This window comes from Phyllostomus discolor, chromosome 2 (genome assembly GCF_004126475.2).
Source record: "Phyllostomus discolor isolate MPI-MPIP mPhyDis1 chromosome 2, mPhyDis1.pri.v3, whole genome shotgun sequence".
Classification (NCBI taxonomy): Eukaryota; Metazoa; Chordata; class Mammalia; order Chiroptera; family Phyllostomidae; genus Phyllostomus; species Phyllostomus discolor.
Window position 1 is genome coordinate 160,668,442 of NC_040904.2, and position 20,724 is coordinate 160,689,165.

Genomic DNA, 20,724 nt, shown 5'->3' on the forward strand with positions numbered 1-20,724 from the left:
CACTGCCACGACGCGCCTGCGCAATGGTTGAGGTTCCTGTGAGGTTCCCGCCAATTCTTGCTGTAAGTCTGCGGAGACTTGAGTACCAGCTCCATGGAGCCGTTTGACCCCTCGGAGCTGCCAGAGCTGCTTAAGCTTTATTACCGGAGGCTTTTCCCCTACGCTCAGTACTATCGCTGGCTCAACTACGGCGGAGGTGATGGCGGCCGGGAGCTGGGTGGGTAGTGGGTCGGGAAGGGAATGTGAAGAGGTTCAGGGAGGGTACTTTGGCCTGACAACATGAAGTCCCCTCTGCTTGCGAGTGTTGGACCAGGCGCCTTCCCGCATTATGTTAAGCCCTCCCCACCACCACCTCTGAAATGTAATTGGGTTGAGAGAAGATATAATGACCAGCCTGCGGCCACACAATGAAAAATAGAGCTGCTGGTCCTACCACAGGGTGGCAGGACTGGAATTGGGTGCCAAGTTTACCTGCAGTAGTTCCTGAGCTAAAGGGTTACAGGGTCGTAGTTTGAAGCTGCAGAGGCTTGATCTGCATCAGGAACAGAGGGACATCTCCCAGAAGAGGAGAGGTGCTTAAGTCGTCCCGATTGAGTTGCCCACCGAAGTGACAGAGGTGGCGGTATGTATTTAAACTATTTCTGCATACTTTTTCATTTTAACTATTACCTACGAAATGCCGTGTGGTAAGCACCTTCAAATTAGGGACTAAGTCTTGCCTTTTTTAAATTGTTGTTTACATCTAGCACAGTATTGGGCACAAAGGGCTAATAGAAATATCTTATTACTGGTTAATGTTATAAGGCCCAGAGCTGAATAAAGTACCAAATTAACTTAAAATGTACATTTACTTTGCAGTGATAAAGAATTACTTTCAACACCGTGAATTTTCATTCACGTTGAAAGATGATATTTACATTCGCTATCAATCCTTCAACAACCAGAGTGATCTGGAAAAGGAGATGCAGAAAATGAATCCGTACAAGATTGATATAGGCGCGGTATATTCCCACAGAGTAAGATATCGGTTTTTTATGTATTTTGTTGGTTGGTTATTTACACCAAGAATCTCCAGTGTTTTGAGATAAATTTTTGGAGTTTATTCTGAAAAATAAATAAAGCCGCACTTCATTTAACTGTTTTTGCAAGTAAATGGGTGGGGGGGCAGTTGTTGTTTTTGTTTTTGTTCTTTGGTATTCTGCATTACTGACCGGAAATTATTTGTAAGTGAATTGGTTGTGTTCTCGCTAGGACAAAAAATTGAGTATCTGGCTAAAAGACTAAATGTGGAAGTCGTCATGGTTTAAGGAAGGAATTAAAGGAGAATTACACTCTCTCCCTGCATTGGAGTCATTCTTCACTCTTCTCACACACCTATATCCCTTCTATTGGGAGATGTCTACCATAATAACATCTGAAATCCAACTAGTGCTACCAGGGCTACCATCGTCATCATCATCTTTCATCTAAATGACTAACGTCTTTCTAACAGTTTGCTCCTGTAGATTCTGTCATCTCAATTCAGCACTCAGAGTGATCCTTTTACAAGTCAGATCCTGTGATTCCTCTGCTCAAAACCATTCTCCAGTGGCTACCCATTTCACTTCAAAGTAAAAACCCCTTTCTCCCCCTCACTCATTCCTCCCCTGCCACACTGCCCTTACTCAAGCAGTTTCACTGCCTAGAACCCATTTCCCCAGATATCTTGGTCCGTTCCCTCACTTCATTCAAGTCGTTACTCAGTAAGGCCTACTGCAAGGTGCCATCTCTTGTATGCCCCTGCCACTGCTATATTTTAAGTGCCTGGCTGAGAGAGTATACCATACATACTTGCTAAATGAATGAACATACCAAAAATTGCCCTTCTTCCTCTCCTTAAAAATATACACATGGGGGAAAAATACACACATAAGACAATAGCATTTATATGGAGGTTTTTTTATATATTGTATAACTTGTTTTTCATATCAATTCTCACGGTTTTGGAGGGATGTTTTGTTTGTGTTTTGTTTACAAAGGAGAAATCAGGCTTGGAGAACTTTAATAATTTTTTCTTAGGTTATATAATTCCTAAATGATAGGTTTTCTGACTCTAAATCCCAGGGAAGGAAAGAAGATGGGTAAGAAAAAGCAGGCAGGAAAAATGCTTTGGAGCAGTTTACTCCTCTTTAGAGGTGGAGATTAAAACTGGAGTCTTTCTTGAAACGGCCAGGTGTCACTGCTCGTCTCTAACACCGAAGTGGGGAAATAACTCGTTTTTTTATTGGGCAACAAGGGAGCTGTCCATAGACCTTTTTAAAATATTTTGTTTGTGACCTTTATAGCTATATATGCATATAATTGACAAAATCAAGTAAACTATGGAGGCCTTTTGCTTTAAAAAGTCTCTTACTCCACCTGTTTTATGCTACCCAGACACAACTACTCTCTGTTAGCTGATTCTTAACGGTATTTGCCTCCTTGTCTCTAAATAATGTGCTTATATTTCTTCCTTTTTTTTTTTTTTTTCATTTTAAGCATTATCTACTGATTTTTCCACTCTGGCAACTGAGGATTTAGTTTTTTTTTACCTTGACCTATATGCTCACTACACGTACAACATTCCCATTCCCACATTCCTAATATTTTTGTTAGATTAAAAATTAGTAGACACAAATTCAACCTGAAACTCTGCCAGTTATCTAAATCTGATATATTCAGACCCATCAGGTAGTTTGTCTATTGCAGTTCTGAAGAAATTTGTTCCTATAGCCCTCTGACTTCCAAATTGGACTGACTGCTCACCAAGCATGATGGATAAGTGTGATCTTATAATCACCTTGGTTTCTTTTCACCTCTCTCACATGTTGGATCCCCTGTTGCATCCCATGATCCCCTTTTTTTTTTTTTAACTAACTTGTTTTGATGGAACATATCCTCCAGGAACTTCCTGAGAAAAAGCACATGGAAGACAAAACAGTTCACACCTTCTGTATCTCGAAAATGTCTTCCTTCTACCTTTATGCTTAACTAATGATTGAATATCTAAATCATTTTTCCTCAGAATTTTGAAAACATTGCTTCCTTAAAAACACCTTGCAATGGAGCATTAATTAATTATATGTACTTTTCCTTATCAATAACCTTAAAAAACTTTGTTATTTCTATTGATCAACAAATACTTATTATACAATGTTATATGTCAATTATCTCAGCAGACCCGGAAAAAAAATTTGATATTTACCAAGCCCTGTTTTATTTAAGTAGATGAAAGTTACACCGTTATTGATTCTGGATGTATAGGATTTGAATTAATGAGCTGACAGCAACTTCACATTATATGGTTTCTTCACTTTTCTTTGGCCACTTTTTCTATATGGGTAGAAAACAAGCATATTTGGCAGCACAGCAGGTCTTATAGAGACTGATTGATATTTTATACTTGTAGCCCAGTCAACATAATACAGTGAAGCTGGGAGCTTTCCAGGCTCAGGAAAAAGAACTGGTGTTCGACATTGACATGACAGACTATGATGATGTGAGGAGCTGTTGTAGGTAAATAACCGGGTGCCTTGGTGGGGTGGGTAATATCACTGACAGTGAGTAATGATGATTCTACTCCAGTTCTGCAGACATATGTTCGAAGTGCTGGACCCTCATGACGATGGCCATCCGCATCATCGACCGGGCATTGAGGGGCAAGTATCCGCTATGTCTGAGTGGGGTCAAATGCAAGAGTCTGCTTTCCTTTGAATAGTAGTCTATCTATAACATTTTATAATCAAATGCCATAACATTCTAATATGTTTCCTTAAAGCGTGTAATAAGAAACTAAAACATTACAATAAATAGTTATAGTTGAAACTAATAAAGCTGTGATCAAACCAGTGCGTTTTTTCTCAATTCAATCATCTAATGAGCAACTGTATGTGCTAGGTACTGTCCTTGATGAGGGAAATATGAAAGCAAACAATTCTTACCTCAAGTAGGTTACACAGTCTAAGGAGACAAATAAAAAATTAAGGATTAGCTTTGCATTACGTAATATGCACAGGGTGCTATGGGAATATAAATCAGGCATGCATACAGAATTGGGAAGAGACTGGATTAGAAAAGGCTTCCTAAAAGAGGCGGTGATAAGGATGATAATCATTGGTCTTATGTAGGGGGCTTATTATGTGCCAGGTACAGTTCAAAGCACTTTAAATTTATTAACTCCTTTAATATCTTCTAGACAGGGTCTTTAAGAATAAACGACATTTGGTTAGGGAGAGAAATGGAAATGCTGGGGCAGGAGGAAATTCTTGACAGAGGGACCAAGATAGATAAAGTAATGAAGGCAAGAGCATGTGGGGTGAGCGGGTGCAGCACAGGAAATTACAACTAACTTATACCTCAGGTGAGTGCATGTGGATAAAAGGTAAAAAAAAAAAAAATGAAGCTAAGGAAGTAAGCAAGAACTAGGAGTTTATAGGTTTGTTTTAAAACTTACTATGTTTTCCCTCCTCAGAGGACTTTGGATTTAAGCACCGCCTTTGGGTATATTCCGGAAGAAGAGGTGTTCATTGTTGGGTCTGTGATGAATCAGTCAGAAAATTGTCCTCTGCAGTACGATCTGGGATAGTTGAGTATTTGAGTCTTGTAAAGGTAAGATCTTTTTTTCTTTAAGGTAAGATTTTAATGATAATTCTTTGCTAGTTGTATCAAGCCAGGTATGTTCAGTAACAAAATTATACTATCTTTTATAGAATCCACTTTCCAAAGTAGGTGATCTTACCAGTAGATTGATTTAAAATGATAGTAGCTATATTTTAAGAAGATATTTCATATTTTGTTATAAGTATCCTCCTTTGTAGCAAAAGGAAGATTAGTAGTTTACTTTCCTGGTTCAATTAAGTCAACTAAAGATAACCCAAAAAGTTGTAGTTATTGAGACTATATAAGATAGCATATGACTTTTTATACTTTGACATAATTTAATCAGTATCTTTAGAATATATAGAATTTTTAAAAATATTTCTTTTATGTTATATAACATACATGAAGGTCTTTTCTGATGATTTATTTTTCAGGGTGGTCAAGACGTTAAAAAGAAAGTTCACCTAAGTGAAAATATTCACCCTTTTATCAGGTCTGTTGGAAAAGACTTTATGCAGTTTGTGTCTGCCAAACCTGCACATGCTTGTAGAATTACCTTGTGTTACAAGCAAGGAAGTGTCCCTGAAAGGACTCACTTACGTAACGTCTTTCCACAATACCAGGTTTATTAGGAGAGACCTCCCGAATAAGCCAATAGTCACATGCAGGTTGCACACAAAGTAGGGGAGGTTACATGACAGAAGCAGACTGAGTATACGGTGCAAAGCCCCAGTCACTAGTGGCATCTGCAGGTGGAAAGGCGGGTGTCAGTGTCAAGCTAGGTGGCTCTGCATCCAGTGGAATGGAAGTTCAGCAGGGTTCAGAGCGTGACCTGTGGTACAGCCAAGCTTGAGCATTGGGAGGTCAGAGCTCTGAGTTTTAATAGCCCACCAGGGATAGAGGTCCCACTCATCTGTTTCCAGATGGAGTCCTTATCCAAGTGTCCAGACTCGTAGTTTTGGGTGTTTCAGGTCCCTAATAGGGGCATTCCTGTTACACTCCATTACCTCAGTCTTGACATAGCACTTGACATAACTGTCTTAGCTGATAGTGATTCCGTACTGGATTGTCAGAGGTGTCCAAAAAGTCCACTCTGCTCTTGTTCTGTACACCTTGTTACCAATCTTCTCTGCTAGAGTAGCATTTTGCAATAATAAGAGCTAGAGTTAATTGAATGTCTCTTGTATGCTACTGCTTTACAAATGTTGTCATTGGTCTTCCCAACAACCTCATGAGGGATATGATAATGGTATGTCCATTTGGAAGAACTATATAATTAGTTTGGCATCATACAAGTAATTGTCAAATTCCCATTCATGTCCTCTTCTGCCTCATACGAAAACCATACTTTTTCCATTGAATTCATTACTTCTCTAAGATAGTGGAAAGAGTATTACATTAGGAGTAAGATCTGTATTCTCCCTCTTACTATGACCTTGATAAAATATTAGAGCCTCCATTTCCTTATCTGTGTAAAGGAGAGAACAGCATCTGCTCCATCTATCTCAGAGTTGTAACAAAGATTAAATGAAACAGTAGGTGTGAAGTCTATTTGCAAATTGTTAAGCACTATATAATTGTTGAGATATTAAAGCAAGCAGTTCAGAGTAAAATCAGTAGGCTGTGTCCCATATTCTACTACTGATGTATTATTATGCTGTCCTGAATTGGTTGCTTTCTACCAAAAAGTAGTTTTACAGTTGTTCTTATGGAAAAAAATGTAAGAATAAATAATGATACAAAAATAAGCTCTTTTGTGTACTCACGACTGTAAACCTACTTTTGCCACCCCTGTATTTATGATGGTAATATTATTAACATTCTGAATTGTGGAGCTTAGAAGTAAACATTTCGTGAATATCTATTATAAGTCAGGTACTATGCTAGGTTCTTACCCCTTAAAGTTAACTCTCACAATCCTGAGAAGGGATATTATTCCCATTTTACCTAGTTAGGTTCTAGAAATTCAATGAAAATAAACCCTAGCCTTCCAAATGGCAATAGAAGCTACCAGTATATGGGGTATGTGTTACTAATAGTACTGGGACTTGCTTATTGTTACTCCTACAGAAAATCTATTAACATAATAAATAAATACTTTGAAGAATATGCCTTGGTTGAGCAAGATATTCTTGGAAATAAAGAAAGCTGCGATAAGATTTTAGCTCTTGTTCCTGAGAATATCCTTTCCTAAGACCATTTCTATGTGAAGTACTTGTATTGTTCTATGATGCTGTACATGTGTTCTGCCTGCATATTCTCATTTCTACATTTTTGTTTACCTAATCTGGAATACAATAAGACATGAGGCTATTTCATAAATAAATTTCCTCTTTATGGTAGTTGATCCTCCCAGAATTAATGACTATTTAAAGAACGCTGAATCATTTTGCCAAAATATATACAGACCAGGGAAAGATTTTACATTAAACTGTATAGTTATTTTGGCATTCTTTCTGTCATATCATTACTGTATTTCTACAGGGTTATTTTTTAGTGTTTCTTTTATTCATATTTTAGAAAACAATAATTACTTCCTATATAAACAGATAAATTGTTTGTTGATGTGCCCTAAATGAATATGTTCCTTAATGACCCATCACCAATTCGTGATGACCTGCAAAAAATCTTCCTAAAGCATCACAGTTCACTTCAGCGTTGGAAGCATTTGAAGGAGTATTTGAAGAAGGTAGCCAAAATCTGATATATTCTATTGAAATCTGTATTACAAATATAATAATATAATTCTTAATTACATTCTGATTGTTTTGCTTTTTAAGTTAAAGATTGTCAAACATTATAATCACTTTGAAAGAAATCCTCAAAAGTTCCTACTGATCCTCATGCTGGATGTGCATCTGCTTTTAGAATGACATTAAAAATGACAAATGTGGACCGTGGCTTGAGTGGGAGATCATGCTCCAGTACTGTTTTCCACGGCTGGATATCAATGTGAGCAAAGGAATCAATCATTTGCTGAAGAGCCCTTTTAGTGTTCATCCTAAAACAGGTATGTAAAGAAAACAAGGAAAACTAAAAGAAAAATGAAAGTTATTTTTTGTTTTAGCTAGCATGTCACTGGGTGTGAATACATATGGTGTCTGACATTTTAAGGTTGAAGAATTGTTCTTTCAGCTAATACCTATATTAACTTATTTTTAAATTGTTGATTAGTAGCTACTGGGTGAGTTTCCACTATGTAAATAATCTTTGGTTGGGTTTCTGAGGTTCAGTGTTAGAAATTATAGGACAATAGCTCTCATTGTACAGATGAGGAAATAGGGCTTATGAAGTTAAAGTGACTTGTCCACAGTGTTAAAACAAACTGTGCCACTGGGTGTAAGATGTTAGGGAACTTATTCTGTGCTGCTTTGGTTTTCTCATCTGTAACAAAGAGATAATAACAGTATATACATCAGTGGGTTATTATGGCCATAAAATGTAAAGTGCTTAGAAAACTGTCACACATTCATTTCTCCCAAACTGCCTATTTCCCTTAATAATCTATAACAACTGTAGTTCATACCTTTTTACAAACCTGTCAACTGTTTTTAGCTTCTTGTGGTAATAAGCTTAACATTTACTTTAAGATTCATTCTAAAGTTTCAGTGGGTATCCCCTTATTCTAATATTCAAAGTTTGGGTAAGTAATTATGTTCATTCATAAGTATACATTTTGATTATATCCTTTTTCCTGTTGATTAGCTGCAGTCTTTTTACTCTGTCTTTAATATCAACTCCCAATTTCCTTACTTGTTAATCACCTGGCACTTTTTAGATTCATTATCTCATTTTTGAGATATAATGAATTTTATGTAGTGTCCCAGGTGTGGATATTATAAAAGGGTAGTATTTGTAATGTCTATTTTTAATTTCCAAATGCTTTCTCAAGATGCCCAACATATAAGTGTCTTTTCTTTTTTATTTTTATTTTCCTAATCCTCACAAGAGGATTTATCTATTGATTTTAGAGAGAGGGAAGTGAGAGAGAGATACATTGATTTAGATTGAGAGAAACATAACTTGGTTGTCTCCCGTACATACCCCGACCTGGGATCCAACTGCAACCTAGGTATTGCCCTGACCTGTAATGAAACTCGCAACCTTTTGGTATATGGTATGACGCTCCAACCAACTGAGCCACCTGACCAGGGCCATATAGGTGTCTGTTTTGATTTCTGCAAATAAACTGAGGTAATAAAATGAACTATTTCCATCTATTTCATTCAGTTTTCAAGACTCACTGAATTTAGGGGGGAAGTGTAGACAACTGTACTTGAACAACAATAAAAAAAATTTTTTTAAAGACTCACTCAATTTGACAGTGTTCTGTACTTAAATATAAGAGGATATTAGGAAGAGGGAGAAAAAATAAAAGTTAGAGATTAAACCAACTAGATAATAGTTTAACAGTCCTTCACACCTGTGTTTTTGGTGTTTTTTCTTTAAGAAAAATAAAAGGCACAGCTCGTGTGAAAGTGCTTTTCATTTTTAGTTCTGTTGCTCTTAACAAATAAATCTAACCCTTTTTCTAAACCTTAGATTAAAATTTTAGCCAAAAGTAACTTTTAGGAGACAGCCTATAATGATTTTTATTCCACAATCATCTGTTTATAACGTTTGGTTCTTATAGGTCGAATTTCAGTGCCTATTGATTTACAGAAAGTGGATCAGTTTGATCCGTTTACTGTTCCAACGATAAGGTATGTTCCAGATCCTGGATCACTCCTTTTGTTTGTGATTGTTCTGAATTTGAAGTAGATTGGATTAGATCTCTTCCAGAGAGGCTGCCGCTTTGAGGCTATGTGTTGATGCCCTAGTGGAGCAACATTTCCTAGTGAGTACCACAGAGCACAAGTGTTTCAGCTGCTGTTATTATGCAAGAAAAAGATTTTTAAGTCCAGGCTCCTCTCAGGAGCACACCTGCTCCTTTCCCTTCTCCCTCTTCTTCCCCCAAATGTGAGTTATCTTTGCCTTTCTCTCTCTTAAGCTCTGAGGCCCCTTCTTCTGCTTCTGTAACTTGTTTCCTGAGCCTACACAACCCAGCTGGCTCCCTTCTACTACCTCTGTAACTTTAAATAATCTTTTTGGGGAAAAAAGATTTTTCAAGTTCATATAAGTTTGGGAAATGCTTACTTAAATGGATTAAAAGTTCTTTATTGTAAGATTTCCCAGTCTTTAATATGCTAATATACATGGAAAACTCTAAGAAGAGAGTATAGTTTTTAGAATGTCCCAAATTTAGTTGGCCATATAATTCACAGAAAATCTTAAGGGATTCACGTGCTGTGATACGCTGGGTAATGTTGACCAAGAGCCAACTTTAAAACTCTCTGATTCTGTTATTTGTAGCTCCATCTGCCATGAATTAGATGCCATTACCACTAATGAAGCGGAAAAAGAGGAGAACAAAGCTGAATCCAATATCAAACATAGAACCAGAGGTCGGTTAATATATTGAAGTTTCATTTTAACATAAGCTTTTTATATAAAGATCTTTCCCTCACTCCAGTAATTAATTCTTCCAGGATTCTGCCCAGAGTGAATCATTGTTTATCTTGAAACCAACTAAATAGCAAATAATGTTATAGCATTACAGGAAGGTTTCTTTCCTTTCTTCAGCAATTATCTGCCCAAATGGTGTTGTTAAATCCAATTTGTATCGTCAGATACTTTCTAAGCAATATCTAAATGCCAGGATATATATTGTAAGATTAAATTGTCAACTGGTATTGATAATTGTTTGAATCTCAGTCTTAGAATCAATAGTCATTTATTAAACAACTACTATGTATACAGTACTTTTGCTCTTTACTTTGGTTTTGATATATCCAAATGAGTGTTATGGTAAATATATATCTAAATTGTGGCTGAATTGTACATTCAAGAATATGAGCAGTGTGGCTCAGTTGGTTGGGTGTCATCCCACAAATTAAAAGGTCACCAGTTCAAGTCCCAGACAGGGCACATGCTTGGGTATGTGTTTCTCCTCATATTTCAATTGAATAATATTGTTCTAGAATTCTTACAAGAAACTTAAAAGGTATACTTTCATGTTATTCTTGCTGTTAAAATGCTGATTATAATACATGGTATTTATAATTTAGATTATAAGAAGACCAGTCTAGGTCCTTACATAAAAGTTTTTGAACAGTTTCTTGAAAACCTGGATAAATCCCGAAAAGGAGAACTTCTCAAGAAGAGCGGTAAGACGCTATACCTTTCCCTTTTAGCTATTTAGATCGTAGTATGGTAGTTTAAAGCATCCAGTAAGTGAGCAGTTTTAGAGCTCTGATGTTTATCCTCCCAAAAATGTTACTCATTTATCTTACTACCCTTAGTGTTTTTCAAAATTAAGGCCCCTTAATTAAGTTCAACACATATTCATTAAACACCTTCCAAGTGTCAGGTACTGTGAGGGAAATAAAGGTGAATTATAGAAAGATGAATTCCACACTACGCCTCCCTGCCCTTACGAAGTACTAACTACTACCAAAAAAAAAATGCTAAGAAAGAGATCTCATGTGATTGAAATAACCTGAGATTTCATATTTAAAAATAAAAATAGGTGTTACTGGGACTCTTCAGTAAGCTGCTATAGTCTGCTGAACTCTAACCCCCACTGCCAATATTTTGAAGTATGAGTACAGTTTCCACAAGCAGAGAGTTGATGAGATCCAGGTATGGGAGTGGAAAAAGACAGGTTTTTGTTCTTAAAGGAGTATCAGAAGCAAAGGCATAGAGGCAAACAAGCATTGGGTCACTATGGAGGTCATCAATTAGTAGAGCTAATCTACTAATTTAGCTGTGTGAGGAAGTGATGAGAGAAATCTGAAGAAGCAGACTAAGGAAGGAAGTGTCAGGATTTGTAGTTTTATCTAGAAAGATAAATCTAGCAATAGTATATCTGGAGAGAGGTAGAAGATAGAAAGAACCCAAGAGGCTACTTGAAATATTACCATTAGGACAGTAGCATTGGAGATCTCCAATAGGTGCAATCCTTGATACTCGGTAATGATTTGGGAGTGGAGAGATGAAAGATGGAGGTAAAAGTGCCACAGAAGACAGGAGAAAGGAGTTTCAAGATTATCAAGTATCAAATGCACTTTAGGTAACTGATAAAATATTGTCACATATAGGAACTAGAGGCAGATGCTAAGAGGGTAGCGGTGTCAAAGAAAGAGTTCTTCGGATAGGAGAGATCTGAGCATATGTGTAAGCCAAAAGGAAAAAAAAAGTCAGCAGTGAATGTTATTTAAGAGATTAATGAATTCCATAAAAAACTGTGGCAACATTATAAAAATATAAACTGCCTTTCTACTTCATTTTTAAATAAAATGTGTGATGGCTAAAGAGCAGTGCCTAAGATAATGCATAATAGATCCTCAAATATGTGCCTACTGAACAAACAATGATGACTCTGAAATTGCAAAACCTTGTTGAAGCTGCCATTCCAACTGGCTGTATTAAGTCCTTTGTATTCTTGTTCTATACAAGCCTAGCCTATAATGTGGGCTTCAGTAAATACGAAAACAAATCTTTATGTATGATATGAATGTAATGGACGCATTAAGCATATCAGAATGTGAAAGTAAATGGGCTTTGTTTTGTTTTCCTTTATTATCCTTTGATGAAAATCTATTCTATTATAGATTTACAAAAAGACTTCTGAAGATAACAACTCCCCTCCAACCAATATGGATGGATAACTTCTACTTTGAACCAAGAAGCAAATACTTCAGGAGCCACTTAATAAATATGGCAGATCCATGTATGCATTTAATGCTCAAAGCAAGATTTTATTTTCTTGAGAACTAATTATGTTGAAAAGATTCCTGAGACCACCAAAGGAGAGTGTCCAAGTTCCTGGAAGGAGCAATAATGGGAGGAATAAATGCAGATAATTGTAACTTTTAATATTATACAAAGATAATTCTAAGATTTCTTATGTAAATACTCACTTCTATCAGTTTCCATATGTAGAACTAACTGAGCAATAATATGCCCAATACTTTAATCTCAACTCGCTGGGCACAGCCTCCATATTTCTGGAGTGAATATTCTGGATGAATGAGAGCTTTGTCCTTAAGTCTTAGACACTTATGTTAATTATACCTGTAGTGTATATTCAGTCACTTCTTTGCTTAATGATATTTTTATAGGTCAGGCCAACATCCCACTGCCCATCTTTTAAAAATCATTTTAAACTAAGCATCTAAGCCTACCAAAACTTTAATTCAAAAGATGTGAGTTACTAGATTATAATATTATGACCTTGTAGAGTATTATTTACAACTGCTGCAACTGCTGCTCCTTCCCTTAGGGAACCATTGGAACCATTAGATTAGTCTACATTGTAAAGAAGCAGCTTGGAAAAAATAACGAATTTCATCAACATAAAACTGTTGTACTTGTCAAAACACTTGGACTTTCTATATATCCAGATACTTAAATTTAATTATAAAGTTTTCATTTCTCCTGCATTTAATTTTGTGATATTAAAGTGCCAGATTTCTTTTGTCTGGTTTTACAACCAGTCTAAACAAAACAGCTATTCTGGTTTGCATTCTGTCTTCTGAGAAATACTAGGAAGCAAGCTATCAGTCTGATACTTTCCATGATTTATGAAAAGTTTTCCTTCCTTTGCATTTCCTTTGATATTGTTTTCTCTATAGTCACAGTCTTTTTTTTTTAATCTTTTGGTTTATATAAAACAGTATAATGTAGTCAACATACTGAAATGCCTTGCGTTTCTTTCTGTTTTCTAATTGTTTAAGAAAAATATTAAAGACAATTGCACAAAATTCCTCATTTGAAATTCTGTATACTATATATTAGTCAGTCTTCAGTTCGGGAAACACTGGGTCAATTGAAATTCCTGAATACAAAATTTCTAAAAGACTCATTGGTCCACCTTAGGAACTCAGAATGAGAGTGGAAAGACTGGTGTTATGCTTTCAATGAGATCTTTTAAGCTTCCAATATGCCTAACATTGGAGCATTTCAATGCTTCAATATTAAAGCCCTGGGATAAAAGCTGGTACACTGGACCATAAAATTAATTATAGAACCTATTGTGCTCCTGTAAAAGAGTAAATGTTTCATTCCTGAAGATAAGCAGAAAAATGCTGAAAGACTATTGATTTCCCTACTGTCTGATTTGCCAACTCTTCCATATATATATACACGAATTGTAGAAACAAAGGGCACAACTGGTTTCCATCTCCAAACTTGCCCAATATGCAAATATACCCAAAGAAAGAAAATACAACCTTCCAACTTAGCAAGTCATTAACAACAGTTTGAAAAGTCAATGAGCTTGCTGGGAAAGAAAAGAGATTGGTCAAAATCCAAGTAGTTTTGTTTAAGGAGATGACTGGCAATTGCCGATCTTTCTGAAGGTAAATGGAGCACATCGACAAATCTTCCAGATCACTTTATTTACTTAGAAATTCCATCTACAGTTTTAATAGTAACAATAAACACTTTAAGTAATGTGCATATTTTAATTTAACCTTCCTAACAATCCTATTTAAGTGGCTACCATCATCATCTTTTCATAGGTGAGGAAACAGGCACAAATTGATTAATTAAATTGCCAGCCCTGGCTGGCGTAGCTCGGATTGAGCGCGGGCTGCGAACCAAAGTGTCGCAGGTTCGATTCCCAGCCAGGGTACACGCCTGGGTTGCAGGCCATGACCCTCAGCAAGCACACATTGATGTTTCTCTCTCTCTTTTCCCCTCCCTTCCCTCTCTAAAAATAAGTAAATAAAATCTAAAAAAAAAAATTGCCTAAGATCATTGTTAGGTAATCAGGCTGAGATTCAGACAAAGTAACTTGGCTTCAAAGTCCATGTTCCTAACCACAGTATTGCTTCTATCTGAAGAGAATTTCAGAAATTCATTCCTGGTAAACCACTACCTCATTTAACCCTAATTCACTAATTCTAATCCTCACTTCTTTATGGTACAGATTTTGAAAGTTTTAAAGTAGCTTTCAGAGCATTTTAAATGCTCACTGCTTAAAATGCAGCCACAATTATCCTAAAACCATAGCTTAAGTGTTAGCTGGTTTAGATAACATATTTGTTGAGTCCTTCTGTAGGGCTGACAGTATGGATATCGGAGTCAGAGCCTTCTCATAAACAAAACACTGATTTTACATTCTGCTTTTCAATACTAATGTATGGATACTTAACGTGGGATGTTGGACCCAAATGGATGAGTTTCAGGATATCTAGTAAGTGCCCAAAATATTAGGCAAAAAAAAAAAAATTGTATATGTACCTAAGTTTTTTTCTGTAAAGGGACTCTATACCTTTATAATTTCAACATCAATCTAAATTGTGTATTCCAAAAATAAAAAAGTTAACTTGTAGGTCACCGCTACTTACAATGGCGTGAATAAAATCTCTGTGGCATTCCATATTTAAAACCTCATATTTTCATGCGTAATTTAAGAAAGGAAAACCAAAAACCGAAATAATAATGCTGTGGTTATTTTGCTGACCAGAGCGCAGTGCTTGCTTTCTTCTCTCATTACATTCACCCTTCGCATATCAACATGCTACGACCTGGGGAACAAGGAAGGGTCGGCTATCTAGTGCCCGAGTGTCTCAGAGCAGAGTCCCTGCCAAGCCAGCGCGTCCAGTACTGAATTCTTATCCTTATTTAGACCTCCACCACCCCCACTTGGGTACGGTGCGATGGACGCGGACGAGTCACTTTTTAAAGGAAGTGACTGCCAGCAGATCCTGACCCGGAAGCGAATTCTAGCCCCTCCTTCTTTGCCAAGCTGCTTTCTGCAACAGGCGTGGGTCACGCTCTCGCTTGGTCTCTTTCTGCCGCCATCTTGGTTCCGCGTTCCCTACACAGTAAGTTGTGTCTTTGCCGCTACTGTATATCCACAGCCATCCGCCTTTCTTGCGAGCTAAGATACCCCGGGGACTGACAGCTAAGGCGAGATGGAGGCTTTGTGTAGTCACCGGGTTCCTACTCGACCCTGGGAATTGTGGCTTTGGTGCCTCCGGACAAAATGGGGTCTGCCATTGGTGTCCTGGCGAAAGGGCTGCGGGCCGGGCCGGGAATCCGGCGCTGGCGTGATGGGAGCTCTTCGGCGATGGGGGCGGAAGTAGAGTAATTGTGCTATTGGGAACGGCTTCACAGGAATCTATAGGGGGTTAAGGGGTCACGGCCTTGCAAACTGCCCCCCTAAAGTCGTTCTTACTATGATAAACGAGTGTTTGGGACTTAAGGCATCTTCTTTCCCTTCGATTCCCAAAAGTCGGCAAGCGGGAGTCCTGGAGGTCCCAGCCCAGGCAGTGTGAACGTAGCAGTGCGGGGGGTTGGGGGGGTGGTTCAAGGTAGCGTCTTAAGTCTCCTGTGGTCGGGAGCCAGACCGCGATCCTTTCTCGGGTTGCGAACGCAGTACTGATTACTGCCCATGTGGGATTTGAAGTGTGGGATAAAACGAACCGCTGGAAACTGGAAAGTCCACTCTGCAGAGTGAAGAGAGCGGTGAAAGTAGGTGATTCGCTAGATTAGAGATCCGAGGGTCACGTCACATTACTCACCTATCGCCGGCTGTTTTGGGGGAGGCTCGTCCCCAGACACCCTCATGGATTCCCCCCCCCCCCGCCCACCCCAGTCTCCTGCACAGGGTTTAAGAATATCTGACTCTGGGTTGGGCAGCAGAACGGATTCCAGTCAATTCAGGCGTCCTTTTTATTCCCTTCAGAAATGCCCGGTGAAGCCACAGAAACCGTCCCTGCAACGGAGCAGGAGTTGCCACAGCCCCAGGCTGAGACAGGTAGGTCCTCCTAGCCCCCTTGCCGATAATTAAGATTGTGAGAGTAACCCCAAGACCATTTGGTGGGTAAAGTGACAAAGGGATAATACACTATTGTCTTTCACAGTTAGCTCATTAAATATAAGAGGCTGTAGCTCTAGCAGGGAATAATATTAACTGCTGTCCTGGAGGGAGTCATTAAGGAATGGGATTTTTTTTTTTTTTTAAGTATATTTAAGATTCAGGACTCCCTGACCCGTTTTGTGGGTGTGGCAACTGCCTCAAAGGGAGCTCTGCTGTGGAACCCACCTCACTCAGGAAAACTGGGCAGAGCAAGGGAGGGGCTCAGTGATTCTTACCTTCTTACCTATTAGAACTGGACGGCACACTGGCTGACCAAGGAGATCTGAGCTTTCGTGAAGTTCCAGCCAGCAAGTTGCATCAAGGGTTTAGATACCAGGGTTTGGCGTTGTGCCGTCATCACATGTCTGAGGTGTGTGCTGTGGTGGATGCGTTCTGCTGGGACCAAAGGCCCTTTTAGGTCGGTTTACTTGTTTCGTGAATTGGTGATGAGATGTTTCTAGTGTGCTAGAATAGTGCCTGTATCAAGAGTTTGTCTGGGACCCAGGATTGAAATAAAGCTTTCCTTTTATTGCTGTTATGGTTAAAATACATAAAACTTGAAAGGGAGTAATGAAAAATATTTTTAATCATGGTCTTGCTGAGTTGTACAAAACTAAAGGGCATCCTTTAGGCAGGCTGTAATCTCCTATCTTTTTTTTTTTAATGATAAATTCCTTTTTTTTTTTTAAATGTCACCTGTTACTTAAGGGCAATTTCTGTCTCCTGGAATTAAAATGAAGTTGTTTATAGTTGAAAACGTTAAGGTTCTCCCTCTCCACCTGTCTGATTTCAGCAGCTGAGGGGATTAATACAGCTGCTAGAAAAGAAGGAGGGGGGGTCCCTGAGCTGGGGGGTGAGCTATATGAAATCCTTGAACTACAAGGCACTTAAGGGAAAACATAAAAGACTGCTAGCACTAAAGATCCTGTAATTTCAGTGCTGAATAAAACCACAGAGTCTCGTTGATGAGACTCTTAATTTTACAAATATGAAGGCTGAAATTCAGATGAATTTAGTTAGAATAGTCTGGTTTCAAGTGTCAAAAGTAATGCCATTGTTTCTGAAGCAATTCTTAAATAGTGCTATTAAACTTACTCCTGAATTTGAGCTTACACAGTAGGTTTAATAATATTAAGAGAGTACCGGTGATAATGTTCATTTTTTTTTTGAAATATATTCACATAATTAGAATACATGAGAAAACTAGCTCTGGGAATTGGTTATGGTGTCTAAACCAAGTAATTTGGCTCTTATCCCATCTTGAGGTCCAGCCAGCGAGAAACATTTTAGATTTCAGATTCCGGTGATTGAGAGCATTTGCACTGTAATCAAGGCATTGACCTACCAACTCTTCAGGGAAAACTGGTTGAGCTACCTGCTTTTCTTTGGTACCATACACTTAAGAAAATTGTGATTTTGAATGCTACAAGCTTTTTGTTTTGTTTTAAATACTCCCTTCTTCAAGGTGTTGAGCTTTTGTTGCTGTACTGTGTATTTCCAGAATAGTAAGCATGGATTTTCCAATCATTCAGAGAGTCTTGACTAGCTTTAGTGCCAGATATTGGTCTATTTTGGCAGGATGACATACTTACCCAGATGGAGGGGTGGGGATTAATGTATCCTCTCCACTGCAATTCTTTTTCCAAAATAGAACCACAGTCTGGTTTAACAAGTTGGGTTACAGTTTCATAATGCTGTCCCTACCCTTGTGACTAAGCTCTCTCCCTGGCAGCCTGATTCATCTGAGATTGATGTCTAAAGAGCTAATGTTACCTGGGAAGGTCTGTAGAGACTGGGGTACAACTCATTTGTGATTGTTTTTGTTTGTTTGTTTTGAGTAATAAACTGAGGCACAGGAAGACTGATTCCCCATCATCAGCACTTACTACCTTCCTTGTTCCAGTTGTCAGTATCTTTTAGTTTGTTTATGGTCCTTGGGTAAATAAGGCGGAACAGCTGTTCTTGTGGTGATTCTGTGGCCTGTGAGAAAGACTTAGGGTTCATTTGAGGAAGGGAGGGAGGGGTATGTTCTTAATAGGTCACTGAAGTATGTTTTGGAATTGTTGCTATTGTTCCTCACCTTTGTATGGTGACTTTCCTCAGATTAAAAATCCCGGTGTTCCTTATGAAACATGTGCCAAGTTGGGCTGCATAACTCACCTTTTATTTTTTTCCTTCCCTTTCCTTTTTTATCCCCTCTTTTTTGCTTTTCTCCTCCAGCTGTGCTTCCTGTGTCTTCAGCCTTAAGTGTCACTGCTGCCTTAGGGCAGCCTGGACCTACCCTTCCTCCTCCTTGCTCTCCGCCCCCCGAACAGTGCTCTCTGGCAACCCCTAACCAACCTGCCCCATTCCTCTCTCCCTCTACTATTTCCTCATCCCCTTTTGAAGCGCCCTTTCCCCAATCGTCCTCTGGGACAGCCCTGCCTTTGGAAACAGCCCCTTTCCCCCATGACACCCCAGCTTTCCTACCAAACTTAACAGGGCCTCCCATCTCCCCAGCTGCCTTAGCTCTGGCCTCACCCATGATAACTACAACTCTGAAAGGTGCCCATTCCTCCTCAGCTCCCTTGACTCTGGTGGCCTTGGCTCCCCACTCAGTTCAGAAGAGCTCTGCTTATCCACCTAACCCTCTTAGTTCACCTCCTTCAGTTGCTTTGGCTGAGTCAGGGTCATGTACACCTCTGTCAGCTCCCATTGCTTCCTCAGAACCAAAGACCTCTCCTATTCAAACGCCTTCTCAAGTAGTCCATGATCCAAAAGTTACCCCCATCCCTCCAAATACAGCCAGTGCTGTTCCTTCCCATCTTGTAACTCCCTTGGCCGCTGTTCAATCTGGAGTAGCCTCATGTGCTCAGATACCACCCAGTACTCCCCTAGCCATCACTTCCCCTCAGGTCAAAGGCATCCCTATTTCCTCAGCTATGACTTCTCCACAGAACTCTGTAAGCCTCAGCCTAAAGGGACCCCTCAGTCCACCTGATGCCTTACCTCTTTCAACCCAATCTGTTCCTGTGGTTCCCAGTGTCCCCCCAGTTTTCCTCCCTTCTCTGGGTTCTCATCTTCTACCTTTACATCAGAGTTTTCTTGGCTCTCCTGGACAACCTGTATGTCAAACAGGCCCTAATGTCTTTTCAGACCCTGTAGTGGATACCATTTCTGTAGATCATTCTTCTTTGGGGACTTACCCTTCTCAGCAATCTGTCATTTCTCCCCTTCCTTCCAGAAATGAGGTGGTTCCTGCTGCTGTGGCTGCTTTTCCAGTGGGGGTTCTAGCTTCCTCTCTGGCTCTGTCTGTTGACAAAGGACCCTCTACCACCACTAGTAGTGTGCCCTCCTATGGCCCTTCTTGTTCCTCAAATGCAGCTACCTCTTCTTCCTTATCTCCCTACAGCCTCTCTCAGTCTCAAAGGCTCTTCTTAATGCCACTCATCAGCTAGCCTTTGGTGCCCATGCTCTCTAGGAAGTCCAGGCTTAAAGAAGCCCTGTTTTTCTGTTGGAACCACCTCACTTGTGGTGGACTAACCCTCTACAATTTCTGCAACACCTACCACCTTTGAGGTAGTAAGTGCTACTTGTGTCTCTCCTCCAATTTCATCAAGTCCCACAAGTAGTAAGAACTCAGCTTCCCATACTGCTTTGGCTGTGGCACCTGTGCCTCCCAAGAGCTTCCTTCTCCTCAGGTAACTGTCACTCCTCTGTCAGTCCATGAGGACCCCCAAGTGTCCCTGCTTCAGTATTGGTAAAGTTCCCACGCAAAAAGATCTTCCAACTGTATCTGCCTCTCCTATCGGAGGCCCTATTTCACCAGCCCAGGCAGGGACTCCCTACCAGAAGAACCCTACTCTGCTACAGTGACCCTGGAAGCCCCTCAAATACCCCCTCTCTGCAAAGTACATCGTCTTCTCTGGATATATCTCTTTGTCCTGAAGCCACCTTAGCAAACAAAAGCCTAGTAGAGCCTCTACAGGTGGTCAAGCCAGCTGCTGCTACTGCCTCTCCTCTGGGTGTTATTTCCCCAGCCTCTATCATCAAGACAGATCCTTATGCAAGCCCAGACCATGCTAGTGAGCTTCTTAAAAGTTCTCTTACTATCCCAACTGTATCTACATTTCCTTTAGAAAGTGCTGCCATTTCTGGGGTAGCTCCTACAGTTGCCAAAGGAATCTCCACTCCTGCAACCGTAGCCAGCTCTTTCT

The 20,724-nt window shown here is 39.3% G+C and overlaps 2 protein-coding genes across 14 annotated transcripts in view; both read left to right on the plus strand.

The window, feature by feature from the left end:
* Nucleotides 1-13,424, plus strand: PRIM1 (DNA primase subunit 1). Of its 3 annotated transcripts, none has more exons than XM_028533076.2 (13): nt 1-196; nt 859-1,016; nt 3,428-3,534; nt 3,604-3,677; nt 4,490-4,626; nt 5,052-5,110; nt 6,688-6,797; nt 7,221-7,306; nt 7,486-7,627; nt 9,251-9,320; nt 9,970-10,061; nt 10,725-10,823; nt 12,270-13,343. In XM_028533076.2, exons 1-13 carry the CDS (start codon nt 94-96, stop codon nt 12,287-12,289), a joined length of 1,257 nt encoding a protein of 418 aa, XP_028388877.1. In that variant the 5' UTR covers nt 1-93; the 3' UTR covers nt 12,290-13,343. The 3 variants fall into 3 exon arrangements, with proteins under 3 accessions (XP_028388877.1, XP_035874677.1, XP_035874676.1); XM_036018784.1 differs by having other exon boundaries at nt 13-217; nt 7,221-7,301; nt 7,484-7,627; nt 12,270-13,424; XM_036018783.1 differs by having other exon boundaries at nt 14-217; nt 12,270-13,424.
* The window catches only part of NACA (nascent polypeptide associated complex subunit alpha), a 25,469-nt gene continuing 6,344 nt past the window's right edge, over nt 1,600-20,724 (plus strand). The window contains exons 1-3 of one of the 11 annotated variants that reach the window (XM_036018778.1): nt 1,600-1,610; nt 16,265-16,426; nt 18,749-20,355. In XM_036018778.1, the coding sequence (XP_035874671.1) occupies nt 16,357-16,426; nt 18,749-19,965 (1,287 nt within the window). In that variant the 5' untranslated portion in view covers nt 1,600-1,610; nt 16,265-16,356 and the 3' untranslated portion in view covers nt 19,966-20,355. The other 10 variants (XM_036018774.1, XM_036018776.1, XM_036018777.1 and 7 more) reach the window with 10 other exon arrangements.